The sequence below is a fragment of the Lipotes vexillifer genome, unplaced genomic scaffold (genome assembly GCF_000442215.2).
Source record: "Lipotes vexillifer unplaced genomic scaffold, Lipotes_vexillifer_v1.1 scaffold345, whole genome shotgun sequence".
Lineage (NCBI taxonomy): Eukaryota > Metazoa > Chordata > Mammalia > Artiodactyla > Lipotidae > Lipotes > Lipotes vexillifer.
In genome coordinates, this window is record NW_006789243.1 from 298109 (window position 1) to 322404 (window position 24296).

The 24296-nt window shown below is 36.3% G+C and overlaps 1 protein-coding gene across 1 annotated transcript in view; it reads left to right on the top strand.

The window, feature by feature from the left end:
* IL1RAPL2 (interleukin 1 receptor accessory protein like 2) overlaps positions 1–16188 on the top strand; it is a 285204-nt gene extending 269016 nt beyond the window's left edge. The window contains exons 5-6 of the mRNA XM_007462427.1: positions 3515–3685; positions 15491–16188. Of these exons, the coding sequence (XP_007462489.1) occupies positions 3515–3685; positions 15491–16188 (869 nt within the window). The remainder of the gene's footprint in view (positions 1–3514; positions 3686–15490) is intronic.
* Positions 16189–24296: the final 8108 nt, after the last annotated feature.

Genomic DNA, 24296 nt, shown 5'->3' on the forward strand with positions numbered 1-24296 from the left:
CAGCAGGAAGGAAAATTAAAATAGTTTATATTCCTACATGGAAATTTGGACTTTAAACACACAATCTCTGTACTAGCTGAATAGAATACTAAAAATTCAGCAGATATGTAGTGAGGATGAATAAATGAATATTAAAGCCCTTCTAGAAATATCCAGTTTCATGATGCCAAATGTCAGCTAGATAGCCTACTGAATTTTCATTTCTTTATTTAAATATTTTGACATCTCATAGACAAACCATAGTTTTACCCATGTACTTTTTGTTCATGTTTTCTCTTGGATTCATATCTATGGTAGCATTTCCTGAAAGTTCTTATAAAAATGCCATATTTTTTATAAAATAAAATCTATCAAACTGACTTCTTAAACATTTTTGATATAATTCATTTCATTTCATCAATGATTGCTTCATTTATTTGATCTTTGAATTATGCAGTCATTAAATACTTATTAAGTGTCTACTGTGTGCCAAGCACTATGAATGATGTATATACTTACATATATTCTTCACCTGGATTAACCCTACACACACACACACACACACACACTGGTAGTATAGTAGGCATTGGAGACACAATAATCAACAAAGTTACACAGTCTTTGCACTTTAGAAGCTAAGGATTTAGCACTGTGTTTAGCAGAGCCCCAGAAGAACTACATTGTAAACAGGAATGGCTTCTTAATGGTGAACAGGATTAAAATGAGATTTTAAAATGGAAAGGACAGTGTGACAACAGGAAAATTCTTCCACAGAGAGTTTGGTTCCCTTTGTCATAACTTCTTTCTTCATTGGTAACAGCATACCTATGGTGACCACTGTGCGAGCCTTCTTCCTTATAATGTTCTGTCTCCATCGTGCTGTTTTCTGGTTCCTCAGTTGAACTTAGTCAGCATGATTTAACACAGAGGAATGCTCATTAGCCTCACCTAGCAAAGTGGTGTTGCTGAATTGCCATTCGGTTTTAAAACAATATTCAGGACTTACTGTTAACCTTTATTTGCATCATATTGTTGATATTACTCTATCCCTTTGTGAGCAACAGCTGTGGCTATTCATGAGGTTTTCTTGGCTGTCTACATAGAGCTGAAGTGCATTTTTAAAACTGTTGCATCTGCATCACTGCTTGCTCACTAGCTGGCATCCTAGACCTTCTGGGACATCTGACATGGTGGCTTGAGAGCTCTCTTCCTGCTCTGGCCAGCTACCATAAGCTCTTCACCTTTAGTTCACCTTAAAGGGACATGATTGAAAACAGAAGCAACCATTTTCCAAAGAATGATATGTTTCTAGAATGTTATGTACAATTTGTTATCCAGATGTGTTGGGTGTTAACACATAGCAAAGACATCCATTTTCCTTCTCATAACTTGACTTGGGATATGCAAATATAGCAATATTTTCTGGAAAAAAAGTCTTTGTAGCATCACCTATATTAGAATATAGGTGAAGCAAGTAAGGATAGGACCTGGGGTATGTGAGATTAGGCATGGTTGGAGGGCAAATAGTCATAGTCAGGACAAGCAATGTGGCAGGAGTTTAGAAGTTCTGGCCAGATGGGTGAAAGATTCAGGTAGTCATTGCAGATGGCTAGCTCATAATAGATGCTCAACAAATCACTGTTGAATGAATTAATAAGTGGTTGCATTTCAGGAGGTTTGTAACATAGAGTTATCAAAGTCAGAGGAAACTAGGGTCTAGTCTAACATTATGGAGTTTGAGGCAGCAACACCATCCATCAAGAACAATGAAATACAGTCTGCTCATAGAAATGGATCTGTTTGTCCTTTGGCCTATTTTATTCTTCCAGCTGTGTATCATCGGCAGCTCTCAGTCCCAGGTGAGTGATTATAGCTGGAGAAAGTCAAGGGCCTGCAGGTGCATCCTGAGCTTGATTGGAACAGGGGCAGAGGTGCTAGGATTACCAGGAGGTTCTTACATTAGCATTGCTTATGAACAGTCTCACTTCCAAGTGGCGTTTTATGCATAACAGCAGAATGTGCCACATTTGTAAACCAAGTGATCTCAACTATCAGGGCAGTCCTTCATGTGCATCTGCTTCTAGGCAATCAAGTACCCAACCAAGGTTCACAGCAGTCTTTTCCAGCTAGAGGACAGGATAAAGAGAAGCCTTCTGGCTTCAGGCACCATCTTAACATAAATAAGCAGAGTTCCGTTCATGTGGGGGTAGTGAAGCCTGGAATCTTACTAGACTTAGAACAATATAATCCTGCCTCAGTTATCACTAGATAGTCAGGGGGTCCTGCGTACTCCTACCATAGGGTATTTATATCTCTTTATATGTCTATCACATATTCCTCTTTCAGCAGGTAGAACCAAATTTTAGTGGTATAGGGAAGTGAGTGGCTGCTTCATCTTGTAAATTAACTTTTGGTCAAGTTTTAGCTATATTCTAATCAGGTCTGTTTTAATGGAAAATATTTCTGTGTTTTAGAAACAAATCCTGAAATGTTTGCTGGTCTTTTAAAATTATTATTTGCAAGTAACTAGGTTTAACAAATACTAATAGTTCCATATGAGTCTAGGTTCATTACATTAACTTTTAAATTTTTTTCTATAAATAAGGGAATTTTGAAAACCACTATAACTTTTCCAATGTGTTCCTTCTAAAACCAGCGGGAACTAATATTTTGAGAAAAAACTGCATATATATATATACATATATATATATATATATATATAGAGAGAGAGAGAGAGAGAGAGAGAATTTTATCTTTGGGGAGACTGGCTCTGAGCCAATATAGCAAAGGAAGAAAAAATACATTCTCAAAGCACAGTTAACCCTCTGACTAAATGTGTGAAGGGAAAACCTAATTTGGCAATATTGGAAGGATGTATATTCTGAAACAAAGGGTTCTTTTGGTAGCTTGTGTCAAATTAGTTGGCCATGGATTGAACAAGAATAACAGGCAATGCACTTGTATAAAACCCAGCTGCTGTCTCCAATATTTGGTAATGAACTGCATTTTGTATATGAGGATGACGACACTAACCAACTGGAAGTATGGCATGTGCTACAAGTAGTGTCTCCAGGAGTGAGGCTGGATTATTTCGATCTTCCACACTCTAGGGCCCAGCCCCTCTTGGATCTCTTACACATATTTGTGCAAACAAGGTATAGTCTGTGACCGAGTAACAGAGCCAAGCCAACTGGCACAGAAAGAGTTCAAATCCATGAGTCTATTTAGTCCTGCATTCAAACACACTGAGCTGATCATTCACACCAAAAGTCACAAATAATAGTTCTCTTTTATTCTGTCCTCACTATATGTTTCCCACTGCATAACAGTTTCAGTTCATATCCTATGACTATAACTAAGTTATGTTGAAATGTACTAGACTTCTTATAGCATTGCATGTAACTTATTTTTTCCAGTTATTAATGACAGTCACTAATTATAGTGCATATTCCAGCCTGTTAATGATTATAGACATTTAGTACTTAAAGAGAACCTAATGATACATACAACCCTTTTGTTTTCCTTTGTTTCTAAGACAACAAGGAATATGATGCCTATCTCTCTTACACAAAAGTGGACCAAGATACTTTGGAATGTGACAACTCTGAAGAAGAGCAGTTTGCTCTTGAAATACTGCCAGATGTGCTAGAAAAACACTATGGATATAAACTCTTCATCCCAGAAAGGGACCTAATTCCAAGTGGAAGTAAGTACTTTCAATTTTTGTATTTTAAAAGTTTGGCTTCACTTAAGTTATGTGGAGACTTCAAATGTCAGAGCCAAATATTTAGATAGTTTTTCTTACAGGAGATTTTATTAAATTCAAATTTTTCCCCGATACCTGTTTTCTGACTTTCTAGCATCCAAATTTTTTTCAAAGGCACTCTCATTTATATTTTAGGTATGGTTTTAAAATTGTGCTTTAATGGTATGCTTTATTATATTGCCTTAGTGTTCTGAGAAAATGATGATCGTTAAAAAAATGTGTATAAGTCAGATATTTTTTGCATTTCAGACTTTTTGCATTTCAGATTTTTTGCATTTCAGATTTTCAATGCATTTCAGTTCCAAATCTGGTCTTCCGTCACTGTGCTTCTACTTATACCTACAATCATTGTCACTGATAACTCTGAATTTATGCTTTAATACCCATTTCCAGATTTGCAGAAGAAAATCCACTTAAAAATGAAAGTGAGGCCATGGCGTATGGCACCTTCACTGTGTATTTAAATTCTTTTTAAGAAGTTCTAGACTATGTAGGCTTGAGTGCTACTTTTAAATTATGCTACATATTGAAAGCTATATATGAGCTTACAGAATAAATTCAGGTTCAAGTAAAAATATATACTTCTTTTCATGTTTCTGTTCAGAGTACTGTACACAGTAAAGTGTGAGGTAAATACAGAAAAGATATGGTCTCTGCCCTCGAAGAGCTTGAAATGCCATTGAGGGAACATAAAAGTGCTAGAATTCATTTGCATGTCTATATTAATATCCTTGAGAGGGGGAGATTAAGCTGTGACCACAAATCAGAATATGGTAATTTATACACATGGGCTAACAAAATTTAAAAGCTTATATATTTAGTACTTCACAGTATATAGAATATTTTCACATACATTATTTTCACATACATTATTTCTTTTCATCTTTACAATAACCCTATGTGGAGAAAGAGCAGGTACTGTTATCTTCATCTTACAGATGAGGAAATAAGGCCTGAAAGAAGTCCAAGACCAGTCAGCTGGCAAATGGTAGAGATGGAATAAGAACCTATATCTGTTTGATTCTGGTTCTCACTCCTCTAGATCACGCTATTTATTCCTCAATAACTTTTATTCAGATTATCAGAAGTCTACTGTGGTCACTAAACTGACAGGAAACAAATTGAAATAACTGAGTTTTTGTTGTTCATCTCTTTTTTCAGCGTGCATATGTTTCTGTATATGTTTGGGTTTGCACATGAGTATGCACACTTACACATGCATAGAAAGAAACCAGACAATATTTTCTGGTATATTACTTTCTACAAATGTAATATTTCTCCAAATTTCTTCCCATGGTCCTCTCCTCATTTCTTTCTGTAATTTCCTTTATTTTCATGACTTTAAATACCACTTCTACATTGATAGAGCCCCAAGGAACATGCAGATACCTCAGAGTCATTTTTGATTCTTTTGTATCTCTCTCCCAAATCCAGTGCCCATTGCATCTTTTCCATTACCACTTCCACCATTCTAGTATAGGCCCTAATCACCTCATTCCTGAATGTTGATTACTCTCTGCCTTTCCTATTTTTCCTCTTATGCATCTAGTCCCACTAATATGTATACCTCCTTGATCATGTCTCTCCCCTATTCAACAACCTTAAATTCTTCACCATTTCTTATAGGATAAAATCCATTAACCCTTAGCTAAACACTGCTACAGTCTGATGCAACACTTTTGTCCATGTTAGTCTCCTACACCTTTACAAATCCTATTTATACTCTCCATAACACTGCCTCTGTGAAAAGTCCATAATAATTTCTCTAGCCCTAGAGTATGTGGTGTATAATCACTTGTTTCACTATAAATTTTGTACTCCTTACTCCTGTGATATTTTGTATTATTTTCTTTTTTTAATGTAGTGTTCCAGCTATTTGTCTTATCTTCTCAGCAAAACTATAAGCTCCATGAGGGCAAGGACTGTCTCTCATTCATCTTCATACCCCTGTTATCATCTACCAAAATACCTGAACTCAGTAGATGTTTCATAGATGCTTGTTGATTTTGTTTTAATAGTATTGGTTTAAGGCAAGAGGAAATAATAAGAATGAAATAAGTAAAAATGTTAATTTTTGCATGACAGTATCTGAAAGGCATTTTTTTAACAAAGTGAATGTGAAATCTAAACAAGGAGCTTTCTGCTGAAAGAAAACAAATGAAATTAATAGGAATAGTTTCAGTCTTAATGTGTATACTACTTTTACTTTTTTTCAGATATTAGAAAGAATATCTACAAGAGGTTGATCAATCATTAATGAAATATCAAAAATATCCCTTTACTATTTTTTGTTTTAACTCCTTAGATTCCTATGTATTTTTTGCATTTTTGCCAAGAACATCTTGTTAACTATCAAAATTCTGCAACATCGATTTTTAGAGTGATAGTGTACTAAATTGTATTAAAGTAATATCATTACCAAAGTGGAATTTATACTCTATGTCAAGTCACCTGCAGTAGGATTCAATATGGATTCAATTTCTGCCTTATTGCATTACAAAATTGTTGGCACCACAATAGACAGTCTTTATCAACCCCACTAAGTGACTTAAAAATGTCACCCTTCATGTCCGAACACATCAAATTTGATTATCTTTCTTCTGACCTGGAAAACAATGCTTCAACATTGTGCACATCAGAAAAGGAAATAGGCACAACATGGAACACAGGCAAGTCACTTTACCTGAGACTCAGTAGATGACACTTGCTTATTATATAAAGAAGCAGCTATTGTGCATGGGTGAGAGTGAGACCCAGAGAGCATGAGAGCGAGAGAGATGCATCTCCAAACTGTGTTCTCTTAGTTCTCTCAGATAGTCTATTTTGATGATGACAGGTCAATTGAATCAACCTGCTGTGTCAATTTAGCCAAACAGGTGGTAGACTATTTTACACCTCATTGAGTCAGCTAGTTGATTGGCTAAATTGATTGAAATCGATTAGTTGTTTTGGTGTATCACAGGTCTGAATGTCCTCCTTGACCATGGGGTATGAGGTTTACACAAGCCATATTTCCTAGCACAAAACTATAAGATTTTAGCTGAGGACTATAACACGCTACATAAGAGATAGTAGAAGGTTGTCACCTCATATACCCAGGCATTTAAAGAACTCAACATAAAAATACCCAAGATGATGTTATTAGGGAGAAGAGAGATTTTTATAGTCCATAGAAGATCATTTTAGTGTTTTTGAGACTGTACAACAATTAGACTGAGCAGGGACTTGGATCCTGTGTACTCAGTGGTACACAGGAAGACTCCCTTTACAGCTAAGCAATTTGGGACAACTATGCAGTTTTTAGATGCAACCACTGGAGGGTGTTTGATTTTAATCCTTCCTTCCTGAACGAGGAAATTCATGTTCTCTGAATTCCGATTTGTGAGTGTAACCTGCAGAGGTTCTTAAAAAGGCCCTTTGACCATTTTTCTTTTCCATCAACATTTCAGAGCTGGCTGAGCAGTCACCATGTCACGATTAACGAGTTTTTCCTTGGCATTTTTAGCACGCATTCAGGAAGTCGATGAAGTATATGAATAATATACTTGATTTACACATGAATGACAGAGTAGAACATTTTGGACTTGGTGTATGTGTGTTATTAAAGAAGCTTCTGTGGTCTGTAGTTGCAGCCATTGGTACAGATTTAACAGGTTATGCTATATAAATATAGACACATTCCTGCGGGGGGGGGAAGTAGTTACAATATTATAAGCTATGTTTGTCCCCCACATCTCATTTAAAACATGTTGACCCAAGACTGCTCCTTCCTCTAAAAACTAGCAATGAGGCCTTTGAGAATTGTAAAAGCAGACTTCATAATATCATTCTTGACCTACAACAATAATTTTCTATGAATCAATCTAATGAAGTCTATGACATAAATCCATTCATGTTTAATGCCTTCACTTTTGATGTATCTTCAGTTTCATTTGTACCACTCTCGTGGTATTCCAACTCAACCTCATCAACACACAAATATTTCTAATGTATACAGTTTCAGAAGTACATGAATGGGTGTCCCCCAGCCTTCTTCCTCCCCCTGACACCAATGCACACATGACCGTGAGTTCACAGAAAGCTTCAATATAAAGATGTCACTCTCCAAGGTGAGGTATAGGTAACTGTACCCTTCTCGCATGCCCTACTAGAGAAGTGTCGTTTGACCATCATGGAACAGCACAGGTGGGAAGATTTGACACAAACATTTTTCCTAAATGCTAAAACTAAAAGTCTTCAGATCTGGACATTATTTTCCTGGCAGTGACCTACCTTTCCATTCTTGAGTTGGTGGCCAGGATCTTCCTTATGTTTTCTCAGGTTTGGTGCCTGAATGTGGCAAGAATTTCTACTTTCCAGTAAAAGTTTTGTCTGTCTCTTCCCAGGCTAGAAACATCTGTAGTAGAATAGCAAAAGCAACTTTGTTGCCAACAGGCATCTGAATGTCAGGAGTGACAGGCAACCAAAAGAAAGCCAGAGAGAAAACACCCTACTCAAACTGCCTAGAGACACAAACTTGAGAAGTAGAGATTTTCTCACCCATGCAGCTGCTGGGTTTTGTGATGTAAAGTACTCTACACAGAGCACATTGTGTTCATAGGGCCTAGTGGATCCTTTAGGAATGAACAGATGTGCTCTGAAGCTGACATGTGACCAACAGAACCCAGCTGTGCAGTTGAGATCCTGAGATTGGGGACATTTTTGGATGAGTACCATTTAGGCTTTTGAGCCCATCTTATCTCAGTGTTTCTGCAGAGATTTAAAAGCATAAAAATATAAAAGTTAATCAACTGGTCAGATGGAGAGAATAGTACTCCAAGACTAAAAGTAGAAACAACCCAATCCTATAGCTTTTGTTTGCCCTTAAGAGAAAGCAAGCAAGGTGCTTAAAAGTGCATGTGCAATACTGATTAACAATTATAAATTGAGCTAGTTCTGGCTGAAGTTTTAGAAAAATCTATAGATGATTAAGTGCACAGTAAAGAGAAAAAAATCTTTCAAAGTCTTTTAGCTCAGTTTCCTCTTCTAATCATAGGAAGACTATGGGGATCTCTGTATGAGTTCTTCCTGCATTATTGCACCAGAGAAAGACACTAGTGAGTGAAAAATATTATCGTGCGTATGGCTGATCAGCCATGTCTATTGAAATTATATTTATGAATTTGGCCTCAAATATCAAATTGTCTTTCCATTTGTTTTCATGCTCAAATTTCTATTAGCTTCTCTCACTCAAGAATCCTAGGACTCTTTCAGTAATTTAAGGGAAAATTATAATGTCTGATTACATTCTTGCATTTGCTAGACCTTCCTCCCTATTCTAATCTTCAGTTTTTTAATGGCCATGTGATTGTGCTGACATTGAAATGACAAATGACTAGAGAATACATCTGGTGTCACATGATCCGTAGTCACTTATGAAGTGAGGCATGCAAAAAACATTTTTGTACATGGATCTGTAGCTACTCATTGCCAATAGTTCCTCTAATAGCTGGACATATTGGATACCATTCAAGGAAATTGTCCTTGGGGAGTAACAAATTCCTTTTCCAGGCAATCTGACGTCTGTGACCTAAAAAGTGTGAGGCAGGGGTGACATGCACAGGCATGGAAATTTAACACATTGTGTACAATTTACTCACGTGGAATAAAATTAGATATGCCCACCATCCCCTTTATGTTAGAGTCAAGAGAGAGGGAACTGTATCCAATATGACCAGGAAAATACTGCGGTCAATGGACTGAGGTTTCTCATCAAAGTTTGAGGTAAAGGAAGAATCCACTGTGTAGAATTTCAATCAGGAAATCTACTTTTTGGATAGCACAAAGAACAGACACCTTAAAAAAAAGAGTAGAAGACCAGGATAAAATTGTCTTAAGTACCAAAGGAACCACAGAAAAGACTATATAAGGAGCAAGTTGTCTTGTTCCATATTTATCAAGATTGCAGTGATTAGAATTAGTTGTATCTACAAATTTTTAGGGCATGAGTTTAAGGGGGAAAAGAGGAGGGGAAGAACATTTTGCAGACTCTCTTTGTTTGCTACTCTCCACATTTTCCTTCTTTTAGTATTCTCTGAATGTGTTCTATTACTTACCTCTATTCTCAGTGAAGAGGTAAAGAGGGAAGAGAAAGAATTTAGAGATGTGGACAACATTCCAGAGTAAATTCTGCCCACCGTCACGTTTCCCTGTCCATCCACTGGTGAAATGCTATAGCAAAAGTAAAGGATTCATTACCAGAAATACAGCCTCCAAACTCAAAACTGTAAATAAATTGTGGTTCCCTGCACTCACAAGGACTCAACAAATCTATGTTAACTGTTGATCAACTTTTTAATCAGAATCAGTTAGAACACTTACACTAGTCAATAGAAAACAAAACTCCTGCCGAAAAATTTAGCTCAGTGAACTATGAATTATCAAGCCAAGGACTTGGAGGAGGGGCCAGGGAAGGATTTTGTAGGGCAAGTAATATCACACACTGTTTAGAAAGCCCCCTACTCCCCTCACACACACCTGGCTAAATAAAAAATTTTGTACCCTCAATCTCTGTGGCAGACAACACAGATTCTTACATCTGCCAGATACAGAAGCAAGACCCAAAAGCTTTACCAACGTTGGCCAAGACAAAGAGTGAAGATGTCAACCTGTATCTCTTTCAATAGGTTAGAATTAAGTATCATTATTTTACATACAGGTAGTATTTTCAGTAAGACTACATTATAAAGTACCTCACTGTATGCCTCTATTTACACCAGAGGTCTAATAATTTTTTACCAAATATTTAGTGCTGAGTAATACACTTTTTTTGATACATGTGAAACCTGTATTATTTTTGCTGGTTTTTCCTCACCAGTCATAGGAGTGGATCAATCACTGTCAGAAATTGTCTTGATTTTAAGTATTGATATATTAACCCATAGGTTTAATAAATATCACCATTGATAGCTATCAATTAACTAATATTCACTAAAATTGGTGGGGTATTATTCAGTTTTGATGCATCCTATCTCACCCTAATGATTTGTCTGTTTAACTGATATTGGTTATACATAGCTGTGAATATAAGCCTACCAAGATTTTATTATTTGAACCTGGCAAAGTAATAAATTATGCTTTTGTTTACAGACTAAGTATTTGTCTTTTAATTTTTAATATGCTATCTGCCCCTAATAATGATCCTGACATAAGTGGAAGTGTCAACACAAAGATAATTTGTAAGTAGCTAATTGATTAGTTTGATAAATCATATGGTTAGTAGGCAGTAGCAAGACCACATAGAAATTCATGAATGAGATTGTTTTCCCCTTGTCCTTCTGCCTACATCTGCAGTAGAGTCAAAGCCTGACATTTAAGAGTACTGAGTTCTTTTGGGAAAGAATATACACCCCATTAGAAGCAATTTCTTGGGGCTGCCATTATATTATTTCTGCTTCTATTTTGTCCTTTTATTTCTTCCTTCAGTTTACATTTTGCTTTGTTAATGTGTCCTGTTTTCAAGTCACTTTTGTAGACTGAATTCTATTTTTCTAAATACACTGGAATTTTGGTTTATACAACTGTCCGTTTTCTTTGTTTGTTTTTTTACAAAATTGTGAAGATCACAAATAGGTTAAGTGTAATAGCTTTGTTTCATGGCTGATAATCTAGTGTGGTTTCATAGCCTTGTTTAGAGAAGCAGAATGCTGTCAGACACAACCCTCTTTAGTTTTTTCTGTCATCGTAAGTTACTTCAAACTAAAATCTGCAAAGAAATAATGACCTTTCATTTAAGGGATACTTTATACTTTTATGTGGAAAAAAAGAGTCTTTTAAGGGATTTCTGCTACTCAGTTGCTAAATTTGCCTGAACAAGTCAGGGCAAGATTTAGCGAGTATTCTTATGTGCTGTGGATTTAGGGATTTTTTTTTTTTGAAAAACATTTCTTTATTATCTCTTCGTGGTAAGAAACCTTTTAAAATGGTTTCTGAAGTTTTCTAACATGTCTCCCACAAAACCACAGCCCTACCATGACAAACACCACTGCCTGTCATGGACTACACTAGCTATGGACCAGCAATGCCTTAACTTGATGCCTGTTTCTGCTTAGTTTATTTGGAACTTTTCCAAACCTAAACATCCTGATTGGTCTCTAATTCAGGGGTGGCAACCTTTCTCTGTAAAAGTTCAGAGAATAAATATTTTAGGCTTTGTAGGTTATATATGGTCTCTGTTACATCATATTCTTTATTTCTTTTACAACCCTTTAAAAATGTTTTAAAAAATCATTCTTAGATCACAGGCCATACAAAAACAGGACATGGTACTAATGGATCAGGCTCCAATTCACAGTCATTGGATACAGACATGCAACCCCAGGGTAAGGGAAAAATTATTTTGGGCACTTGCTGTGTAGGAGCCAGCAACGACTGCCTGGCTAAAGATTAGCAAGTAAAAAATATTAATTCTACCTGTTGGGTCCCTTGCTAATTTATTTATACTTTTCATGATATCTAGGTCCTTGTTTTTTCCCAAAGATAAAGAGACAGAAAGAAAAGATTTAGGAAGGGAGGGAGAAAGGGGGCAAAGGGAGATAGGCAAAAGAGGAAGGGAGAGTAAAACAGGGGAAGGGAGAAAAAAGTGAGAAAGAAAGCAAAGAGGGAGGTAAAAGGACAAGAGAGACAGCACAGGAAAAGAAAAAAAAAGAAATGGAGAAAGAAAGAGGAGCAAAGGGGGTGAGAATAAGAAAAAAAAAAAACATAGAAAAACAGAGAGAACAAGCCAGAATATGGAAGCTAGGGCACAGTCTCTCCTTCTTTTCCTGAGAGCCAGGCAGCTCTTAGCGGCACCTCCCCAGCTGCTTTCAAACATTGAGGTTGCTGCCCAGCCACTGATCACCATCCCAAAAAGTGAAATGTGGGCTTCACATCTGAAAACTTCCACTTGGTTTTACACCAAGTGAAATGGAACACGAAATTCAGGGCCCAAGAAAATGGCTCATGTTTTCTTTGGGACACTTGTGCTGTGTCTACCCAGAGAAAATTTAGACGTACTGACTGACTGACTCCAGTGCATATGATTAATGTATATATAGGGCAAACCAGGATAATTCAGACCTTTTTTTCTTCCAGAGCAGGTTTTCAGCCGGAATTATCTGGATGGTTGCCTCAACTCTCCACTAGGCTTTGCCAGGATAAGCACAGCCAGTGTAGTATGCAGGAGACAGGGCCCACTCCCTCTCTCCAAGGTTCCCTTCAACACCCACACCCTGTGCAGCTGAGTGTAGTGGGATCCGTCCTGACAGGCATTCCTTCTGGGGGCAAGTGAAAATTCTGTTTAATGAATCTCTAAGAAGCCCCCCAAACCCTAAATTTTGCATTCTGCTTAGCTGTCAAATGGCAAAGTGTAATAGAATGGTGAAGGGGGCGAACAATATTAATGCGGGAAAATGTTGTACCCTGTTCCCTTCCCCAATCGAGAAAGAGGATAATAAAGCCAAAGCCTATGACTTCCCAGTCAAATTCATTAGTGTGTATGTATATAGTTTCTCTTATGACTGAACACTTGAGTTGTAATTTTCTTGAAGTGGATAGAGATATGTATAGCTATACTTTTTGTTTTTAAAAGTATATTTTAAAAATAAACTACATCCCAACACATAGAAACAGTGGTGTTCATAGAGGTATAGTTTCTGTGACAAATGTGCTCCTGCCAAGGTTTGTACAGATCAATTTTTAAAAATTAAATGTAAAGCTACAATTAATGAGGGAAGAATGCTACTTGGAGTAATTCCTCAGTAAATCATTTGGTAAGGAATTCTTCTGTAAAAATAACAATTAACTCATACATAACCTGGTAAAACTGTGTTTTCATGGACTCCTGCACTTATACCATGTATAAGTTTGGGGTTTGGTTTTGTTTCGTTTTGTTTGGAGGAAAGGTGAAAAGAATAATGGGAAATATGCATGATAGTTTATTTTACTGTATCTTACAGATCCAACTTCTAATGATGAAGCTTCCCACATAACTTCTTTCTTTTTGGGAGCAGAAAGAAAGGAAGAAAATGAAGAGTCAGAGCTGTTGATACATTGGGATAATATTTTTCCACTCTATTGAAACTTTCTACCTTTCCTTCCATTCTGTTTCACCAGTTCTCTAAATGACAATTACAGAGTGATAACTTCCCCATTGCTACTTGTGTGGTATTTTTGTTTGGTTTTCTGTTTTCATTTTTATTTTTTGCAGATTTCAATGCTGATTTTTTTTCCTTGAAAACGTGATCTCTAAAAGAAAATGCATAAAATTCTTAATGGGTTCCCTCCCCACTTAGAAGTTGCCTTATTCCCTCAGATACAGTCTCTGTAACTACTGCATGAGAAAGTCCTGAAATGTATTAAGTAAAAACCAAAACAGCAGTAACAACAAATTGTTAAATGGGCAATTCTCTGTGTATTTCTCAAAAAGTTTTTGTTTATCTGTAGGGTGTATAGAAAATTTGCTCTTTTTCACTTGTGAAAGTGTTCTTGCTGCCAAATGGTAGAAATAAAACCCTGGAAAAGAGAGATCATTTGTAAAATATGCATCTGTAAAATAAGTTTCTCTTTTCAAATGGCTTGTACTGGGCTATTTGGTGGCCCCTCACTGTGTACTGGATGTGACTCCTTGAAAGCAGTCTGTAACCTTGGGCAGATTTGCAGTGACAAATGTTGCTATGCTTCTGTAAGCACTGCTTCTGCTAGAGGGCACTGTACATTAGACAAGGCCTTGTGCTCTGCTTAGTAAAGACAGCTCTCTGTTGCAGCACCTGTGTCCAAGTCTCCATTTGTTAACACATGTGTGTGTTTCCCCTTTTGGCGGATAAGACTTTGGGAAGCACGGTTGCAAAAGGATTATTCCATGGGATAAACAAATCTAGAGTTCGTTGAGTGTTTTTCTACTAGGAAAAGTACATAACTTAGTCACCTCACTTTCAGAATTGTTCCACAAGGTAGAGCAAAGACTTCTCAGTTGATAGACTCCTCCCCCTTTACTGTTCTTTCCACACCATCCCCCATCTCTGACTCCACCCCTCACTCCTCCTCTGAACAAAGAGCAGCTGGTTCAAATTAAACTCATGGGCACACACACACACCACTTCCCTACCTCCGGGTTTGAAGGGCAAAGTGGAGAATGTAAGGTTGCAAAGAACAGAAGGTATTCTGAGAAACAAGCTAGGATTGTAGAAGAGATTTTCCACCATCTCTATCACATTATCTTTGAAGCATTTATATATTTATATATATAATATATATATATTATATATATATTATATATACATAGACCCCCTACTTGTTTAGTAGCTGGAAACTGGGGGAAAAGCAAACCAAACCCATAAATACAGTGACCTTCATTAAAAGGTTCCATTTCTCTTTTCATCCACCCACTGATTGCTTGTTCACTTAAGAGTACTAGCCTTGAAGCCTGCCATGAATTAAATGATTAAGTAAATAAAAATAACTGAACTACACCTAAGCTCTTAAGAAGTCAGAGTTTATATAGCTAAGAGAACACTGTAAGTAATGATGAGGGGAAAAAAAAGTATTAGAAGATTTTGTTTTCATTTTAATTTTTAGGGCAACGAGCCTTCTGAGTGTGCAATACAAGAAAAGAAAATGTGATGTACCTTAGTGAAAGACTGGATCTTTGCTATACTAGGGTGCAAACCTAATGCTTTAAAGACTGGAAATGTCTTTGTTTTACTTTTTCTCTCTTTCTGTGATTTGTAGCCTACATTGAAGATCTCACAAGATGTGTTGAGCAAAGCAGAAGACTTATTATCGTGCTAACTCCAGACTATATTCTCAAACGAGGATGGAGTGTTTTTGAATTGGAAAGCAGACTCCATAACATGCTAGTCAGTGGAGAAATCAAAGTGATTTTGATTGAATGTACAGAATTAAAGGGGAAGGTGAATTGCCAGGAAGTGGAATCACTAAAGCGCAGCATCAAACTTCTGTCCTTGATCAAGTGGAAGGGACCCAAGAGCAGCAAATTAAATTCTAAGTTTTGGAAGCACTTAGTATATGAAATGCCCATCAGGAAAAAAGAAATGCTTTCTCGGTGTCATGTTCTGGACTCTGCAGAACAAGGACTTTTTGGAGAAGTCCAGCCTATACCATCTATTGCCATGACAAGTACCTCGGCCTCTCTGGTGTCATCTCAAGCTGACCTCCCAGATTTCCACCATTCAGATTCGATGCAAATGAGGCACTGTTGCAGAGGTTATAAACACGAGATGCCAAGCACCACCTTGCCAGTACCTTCCTTAGGCAATCACCACACCTATTGTAACCTGCCTCTGACACTACTCAATGGACAGCTACCCCTTAATAATGCCCTGAAAGATACCCAGGAATTTCATAGGAACAGTTCCCTGCTACCTTTATCATCCAAAGAGCTTAGCTTCACCAGTGATATTTGGTAGCGGAAAATCTGAAGTCTTCTGAACAGCTATGTGAGCATAAAAAATTTCTGCTATACCAAGCAAAAAATACACCTAATAACATTGAGGTGCTGAAAAGGTGTTCAATGAAAAAGGCACAGAAATCACTTTTGTATCTAATTTTTTTTGTTTACATTTCCAGAGTAGTGGGGGGATAGAAGGACCTGCTTTTGTAGTATAGTACGTTGTTCCAATGTACAGTTTTGATTTCTTCCTTAAAAGAAAACAATATTAAATTCTATTCTATAGAGTAGGTTTTATGATACCACTTAGACTGCAAGTTTGGTAGGTAAGTTAATATTTATGAATATTTCAGTATTTACATGTTATTTGAAAGCAGGAAATTTAAAGACTTTAACTGAATTTGAAATTTCTGAGCTAAGTTTTAAGGGGAAAAGATAACTTCTATAGAGTAACCAAAAATCAGGAATTATCAAGAAAGAAGTGTTGAGGCATACCAAGTGAAAGATTGTAGAGGAAGATCAGTTAAGAAAAAATCTGATTGAAGCGTTTAAAACTTCTTCAACATAATGGACAACATCTGTATACTAAATCAATAGCTCATAATGAGAGTTTTTAGTTTTATTAGGGAAGCACATCTTCTGTAGGCAAACTGGTAGGTAGATAAAATGTGCATTTCTTAAGCAAATGAATAGATAGGCTGTTCTTTTAGGATGGTGTTAAACAAATCTTATGGCATTTTAGCCTATTAACAAAGTTTTACACATTTGAAAACACATTTTAAGTTATGCATTTTATTGCTTTCTAAAAAATTCAGATTTGGATTTTTTCCAAATGATCTCTTGACCTGCTATAAGCTTTATATGAAGATGCTCACATCTTCCTACTTTTATTTCAACATCGTTGGAGTTTGAATTTAAATAAATATTGACTGCAAGAGTCAGCAGTAGAAAAGAAGTGAAACAACAATATTCACAGATGAAGTACTAAATGATTCAAGTTTACTAGTGTAAGAGCAGCAATTGCAGTGATTCTCATCTGAAATGTAGTTGTGAAACAGACTATTCTGTACATACACAATATCTGCTTGGCCATGTGTGCAAGGCTCCTTCAGAAGTATCTCTATTCCTGATGCTTCAATAAGTATATTTTATAGACTAAACGTCTCTACCCTCACATTGTGACTGTGACTGTACCATATCAGAAAATCCCTGTGAATATCTAAAATATTATAAATTTGCTGAAAGGAATGTGCCCCTATTCTAATATTTATTGTGAATTACTACTTTATGTTCTTTCCAATTAATTTTGGTGTGCTCTCCACAAAGATTCCTGTGGGGGGGTCAATTGTTAATTGAGTTTCATTCTGGCATTTTGTATATGGTTCTTAAGTCATGTTTTGGGGCAAATATAAACAAGAACAAATGTACACAGTGTGTAAAAATTAAGAATTTTCCCAGTCCTTGTAATTGTGAAACTCAAATGTGTAAGAGAACATTAGGTAACATGTTTTGATTATTTCTTTCAACCTCTTTACATGACTGATTCCCTATAATCCATGGGTTTTGTTCAAAGTACTTGTTTTTCTGCTGCTTTTCTATATCCAGCTGCTCAGAAAATGCATTATGCACCAACAGTATGTGAAACCTTAGCAGTGATACATGTTCATTTCACAGTGGGACAATTAGTTGCTCCTTTAAAAAGTACTGTTCAATGCATAGGTGTTTCATAGATGTATTTTTTTTCCACTGAGAAAAGTGATTTTGCTCCTGTAGAAACTTTAGGTATTTCAAAATGGAAATTTATCGATTCTGAACTGCTTACCAAGTGTTAAAAAGTTGTATTTACTCTCATTGTTCTTTAATGATATGTGTAATTACTAAGTTAATAACCTGCATGAAATGAGTAGTACATGTTTAAGTGACCAATTGTACTTTTTATTAGTTTGTTTTTCACAGAAGTCTAGATTAATTCAAATAGAATGTTCAGTGGTATTTTTAAACTAATAGTTCTGTATTGAGCATGCCAGTTCTGAAAATATAACATGGGTCTCTCTGCTTCCTTTGTTTACAATGATTAAACGTGGGTAGCAATTTGAGTTGGCTGGCCACAATGTGTCCTTTCACTACTAGTAGGTAGTCAAAAACAGAGCATTCACACTTGTGTTGGGGAACTTGACAAGAAACCTTTTCTACCATTTTCAGGAACCAATGTGTACACTATCTATAAAAATTTATTTCTAGATGGCAATTCAAAATTCAATTTTCATCTGAGATTTTTTTAAAAGATATTAGCCCATATGGGCATAATAAGTATTTAGTCTAGAACATGATGCATTCTTCCAGTTGCTTTCACAGTGGGAAAAATTTTTCTTCTCAGTTTTTCACTGAAATGGATTTTGGAAATTTAGAAAAATACTGATGTAACTAGTTCCCATACATTCATAACAACTTTATATAGCTCATCCACCAACAGTATGCTTACATTTTAAAACTGAGGCTATTTTAAGGTGAAAAATTCTGAAAATGTCAGAAATTATGAGACAGGTGAGAAATACACAAAAGCAATAGATACGTAGGAAATGAAAACTGCATTAAAAATAACGCTCAGAGAGATGGACAACACATACATGGTTTTAATTTGACAAAGTGTGAAATCCAGCAGGTTTGGCAATCTATGGGCTCCAGTCTAACTGGAGACTCTGAAAGGTAGCTGGATGGTTCTTGAAAAGACGTAAGAAGGTATCTCTTCTCATCTCCTCTAAGTCTTAATTGAATTAGATCCAAATATGTTCTGCTTTCAATCACTCTCATTTAAAAATGGGTAAAATGGCACTTGAGGGTTTCTAATAAGACGAACCCAACTTTTCATCATGTGAAAAGTTGATATTTTATTGAAGATCTGTGGCTGTTTAAAAGTAGGAAATAGGCTTCAGTGAGAGGAGAAACAGTTCAGTTATGAAGGAAATTTATAGAAATTTATACAGGATTTTCAAAAGAACATGGAAATGAGTAGTAGCCTCTGTAACAAGTTGGAAAATGGCTGGCATGAGAAAGAAGGAAATTATGGCAAGGAGACTCTGATGTACTTGGTGGTTGAAGGGCTTACAAGTATATAGAACCACTGGTTTCAAGCATTTACTGCCCTTTGGCATTTTATTTTTAAATAAATTAGCTGGTTTTCACCAAGCGTTTTCTAGAAGATTAAATAATGACCAAGGGAAATATCCTGAAAATTGCACATATAAATCTTTATGCTCCTTGTATTCATTTTCCAAGGTGAGGTAGTGATCTGATAAAACCAGAGTGAAGTTAAGACAGAAAATAGTTCCATAGTGTCAAGTTTGAACACTTGCAATTGTTGCTCTTTTCTGGGAGAGAATTTAATGTAGAAAATTGTCTGGCTCAAACTTCTCTATGACTCATGCATTTTTGTCCTAAGATGTTTGATAGGAGGTCACAGTGTTGAACATCAAGGCACTCTGATGAATATATGGGGCTGTTTGATAAACAATAATTCACTTCAAACTCTTTCATATCAAATTTGTCCTTTTTAGAACTAAAATCAGCCATAGGCAATTTAAGAAGATTATTCAGCACTCTAATTGCTGTGAAATCAGAACTTGTAAAATCACCTACATCCATCAAAGCTTGTCTTCCCAAATGCTCACTGCTAGTTAATCAAACAAATTTCTCCAGATATTACCAAAGTCAATCGTGAGTATTAGATGCCCACTGTGTACTGTCCACTACAAAAAGTATGATAGAAATATTTTTAAAAACATTGAAGTCCCTGTTCTCAAGTATTTTACACATCAAATGCAAGAAGAAAGGGGTATTTTCAGAACACAGTCCAGTGTAGAAAAATTAATATCGTACACACAGAGCTGATAAGTGAGGTGGGGTGATTCAGTCCTGAATTGGGCAAGAGTTAAGTTTGGAACAGAGGGAACAAGTAGTGAAAAAAAGGCAATTTCCCAAATGTGGAGAATAGCACATGTAAAGACTGAAGGGGAAATAAGTTAAGTCCTATTTAGCTGATGAGCAAATTTGGCTAGCAAGGTCAGAAATCTTTGTGAGCGCATAATAAAAAATAAGGCTAGGAGAATCTCTGGAACATGAACCTGGTAAGGAGAATTAGATAGAGGGAAACAATTGTGTCAGGGAGGCCAGTCAGGGGGCTGTTGTCATAGTCCACATATGAGGTGATAAGAGATGGAGGGTGATGGCCTGGATATTCTCAAAAAAAAAAAAGGCAAATTTGAGAATGAAGAGGAATAGGCAGGATGTGGGATGTGAAAAATGGAAAATGAAGAAAAAACACAGTCAATAAAGACTCCAAAGATCAGAAAATTTAGTTGTATCAAAGGAATTATTTTAGAGTATTTAACTTACCTTCTTAACTGAGCACCATCACACTGTAAAGACAAGGATAGAGACAACATAACAATAGGTATATTTGCTACTGGATCAAACCTGAAGTGTTTGCAGGAGAATATTTGTCAGGAAAGGCAAAGTGCTTCAGCAAATCTGATTTAGAAACAAAATTACATTTACTCCACTGAGTATAATCACAAAATCTTAAACAAGGAATTGATGGAATTTGATCATTTATATCTCATCTGATTCTATTTAAATGCTTCACTTCACTTTGGAGTAAAGAATTATGATCTTAAAGACACTGAAGTTATTCAATCAGAGGAAACTCTAGGAGGCAGAGATTGGGGGTGTTTGCCATGAGTTTTAAAACAAAAAAAGCAACAATATCTTTGATGAATATAGATACAAAATCACCAACAAAATATTAGCAAACCAAACTCAACAACACATAAAAAGTATCATACAACATGATCAAGTTGGATCCATTCCAGGGTCACAAGAATGGTTCAACATATGCAAATCAATGCGATATTACACATCAATAAAAGAAAAAAAACACATAAATTCAGAAAAAGCATTTGATAAACTTCAATATCAGTTCATAATAAAAATTCTTGCCAAAGTTGGTATAGAGGGAACATATCTCAACATAATAAAAGCCATTTATGACAAACACACAGCCAACATAATACTAAATGGTGAAAAGCTGAATGCCTTCTCATTAAATTCTGGAATAAGACAAGGATGCACACCCTCACCAGTTCTATTCAACATAGTATTGGAAGTTCCAGCCACAGCAATCAAACAAGAAAAAGAAATAAAAGGTCTCCAAACAGTAAGGGAAGAGTAAAATTGTCATTATATGCTGATGACATGATACTCTATATAGAAAACCCTAAAGACTCCACAGAAAAACTATTAGAACTGATAAATGAATTCAGCAAAGTAGCAGGATACAAGATTAATATACAGAAATCTGTTGCACTTCTTTACGCTAACAGTGAAATATAAGGAGAAAGTTAAAAAAATCCCATTTAAAATCACATCAAAAAAATAAAATACCTAGGAATAAACCTAACCAAGGAGATGAAAGACTTATAGGCTGAGAACTATAAAACACTGATAAAAGAAATTGAAGATGATTCAAGGAAATGAAAATGTATGCCATGCTCTTGTATTGGAAGAATTAATATAGTTAAAATGGCCATACTACCCAAAGCAGTCTAAGATTTAATGCAATCCTTATCAAATTACCCATGACATATTTTGACAGAACTAGAATAATCCTAATGTTTATATGGAACTGCAAAAGACCCAGAATTGCCAAAGCAATCCTGAGGAAAATGAGCAAAGCTGGAGGCATAACCCTTCCAGACTTCAGACAATACTACAAAGCTATAGTAATCAAAACAGTGTGGTACTGGCACAAAAACAGAAAAACAGCCATATAGATCAGAATAGAACAGAATAAGAGCCCATAAATAAACTAAAAATGGCTTAAAGACTTAAACATAAGACATGACACCATAAAACTCCTAGAAGAGAACATAGGCAAAACATTCTCTGACATAAATCGTACCAATGTTTTCTTAGGTCAGTCTACCAAGGCAGTAGAAATAAAAGCAAAAATAAACAAATGGGACCCAGTCAAACTTATAAGCTTTTGCACAGCAAAGGAAACCATAAACAAAAAGACAACCTACAGACTGGGAGAAAATATTTGCAAACATTGCAACTGACCAGGGCTTAATTTCCAAAATATACAAACTGCTCGTACAACTCAACAAAAAAACAAACAACCCAGTCAAAAAATGGGCAGAAGACCTAAATAGACATTTCTCCATAGAAGACATACAGATGGCCAACAGGCACATGAAAAGATGCTCAACATTGCTAATAATTAGAGAAAAGAAAATCAAAACTACAATGAGGTATCACCTCACATGGGTCAGAATGGCTGTCATCAAAATGTCTACAAATAATAAATGCTGGAGAGGATGTGGAGAAAAGGGACCCTCTTACACTGTTGGTGGGAATGTAAATTGGTGTAACCACTATGGAAAACAGTATTGAGGTTCCTTAAAAATCTAAGAATTACCACATGATCCAGCAATCCCATTCCTGGGCAAATATAGTCGAAAGCACTAATCAGAGTGCTTTCAAAAAGTCGAAAGCACTAATCAGAAAAGATACATGCATGCCAATGTTCACAGTGGCACTATTTACAACAGGCAAGACATGGAAGCAACCTAAATGCCCATCAACAGATGAATGGATAAAGAAACTGTGGTATATATATATATACATACATACATACATACATACACACACACACACACACACACACATACATACACGCAATGGAATATTACTCAGCCATAAAAAAGAATGAAATAATGCCATTTGCAGTAACATGGATGGACCTAGAAATTACATACTAAGCAAAGTCAGGCAAAGACAAATATTATATGATATCACTTATATGTAGAATCTAAAAAATAGTACAAATGAACTTATTTACAAAACAGATTCACAGAAATACAAAACAAACTTATGGCCACCAAAGGGGAAGGTTGGGGGGAGAAAAAATTGGGAGTATGGGACTGACAGATGCATGGTACCATATATAAAATAGATAAGAAGGATCTACTGTGTAGCACAGGGAACTATATTCAGTATCCCATGATAAACCATATTGGAAAAAAATATGAAAAAGGATATATATATATATATATATATATATATATATAAAACTGAGTCACTATGCTGTACACTTGAAACTAACACAATATTGTAAACCAACTACACTTAAATTAAAAAGGTAATAAGAAAGAAGAAAAACAGAGAAAGTGGACAATGTTCACAAAGAGAAAAAAGAGACATGTTGAAGTGTGTTGGAGTGGTGGGAGGGGGTGCAGAGAGTGGACTATTGATGAACAATAAAGAATTAATAACCACATAAGTAATGAACACAAAAAAACAAATTTTCACCAAAATTGAAGGCAGAGTGATTACCATCTTTTAAAGTATGAAGAAATTTTATAAGGGACATTGTATTAGTAAGAATAGATAACTGTTGTTAAGGTCAATAACCCAAATCCTGCATGTATTGTTTTCTCAAATCAGTCCAATGAGGATTAGATGCGGTTATGAGGAGAGGCTCTGCTCCACAGTCAGAGATATGGTTTTTCCATTTTCTTTCTCTGATATGCTCTAGGTCCAAGGAATCCTCACCATTTAGCCAGTAGATTGGTAAAGAAAGAGAGCATGGAAGCTGGTACCAAATGGCCCATAAAAACCACTCATATACCAAGAGGGGAGAGAGGGGGAGAGAGTTTAGGGGGTAGGAAATGTAGTCTAGCATTGCCCAGAAGGAAAAGGAAATGTAGCTTAATGAACATAGTCTCCATTAGTAAGATGCTGAGCAATTCTTTTCCATAATGCTAGAAGATGAAACTAAAAATAGGCAGGAAAGGGACTTCCCTGGTGGCACAGTGGTTAAAAGTCCACCTGCCAATGCAGGGGACACAGGTTCGAGCCCTGGTCCAGGAAGATCCCACATGCCACGGAGCAACTAAGCCCGTGCGCCACAACTATTGAGCCTGCGCTCTAGAGCCTGTGAGCCACAACTACTGAGCCTGTGTACCACAACTACTGAAGCTCATGCGCCTACAGCCCGTGCTCTGCAACAGGAGAAGCCACCGCGATGAGAAGACCGCGAACCGCAATGAAGAGTCACCCCCGCTCGCC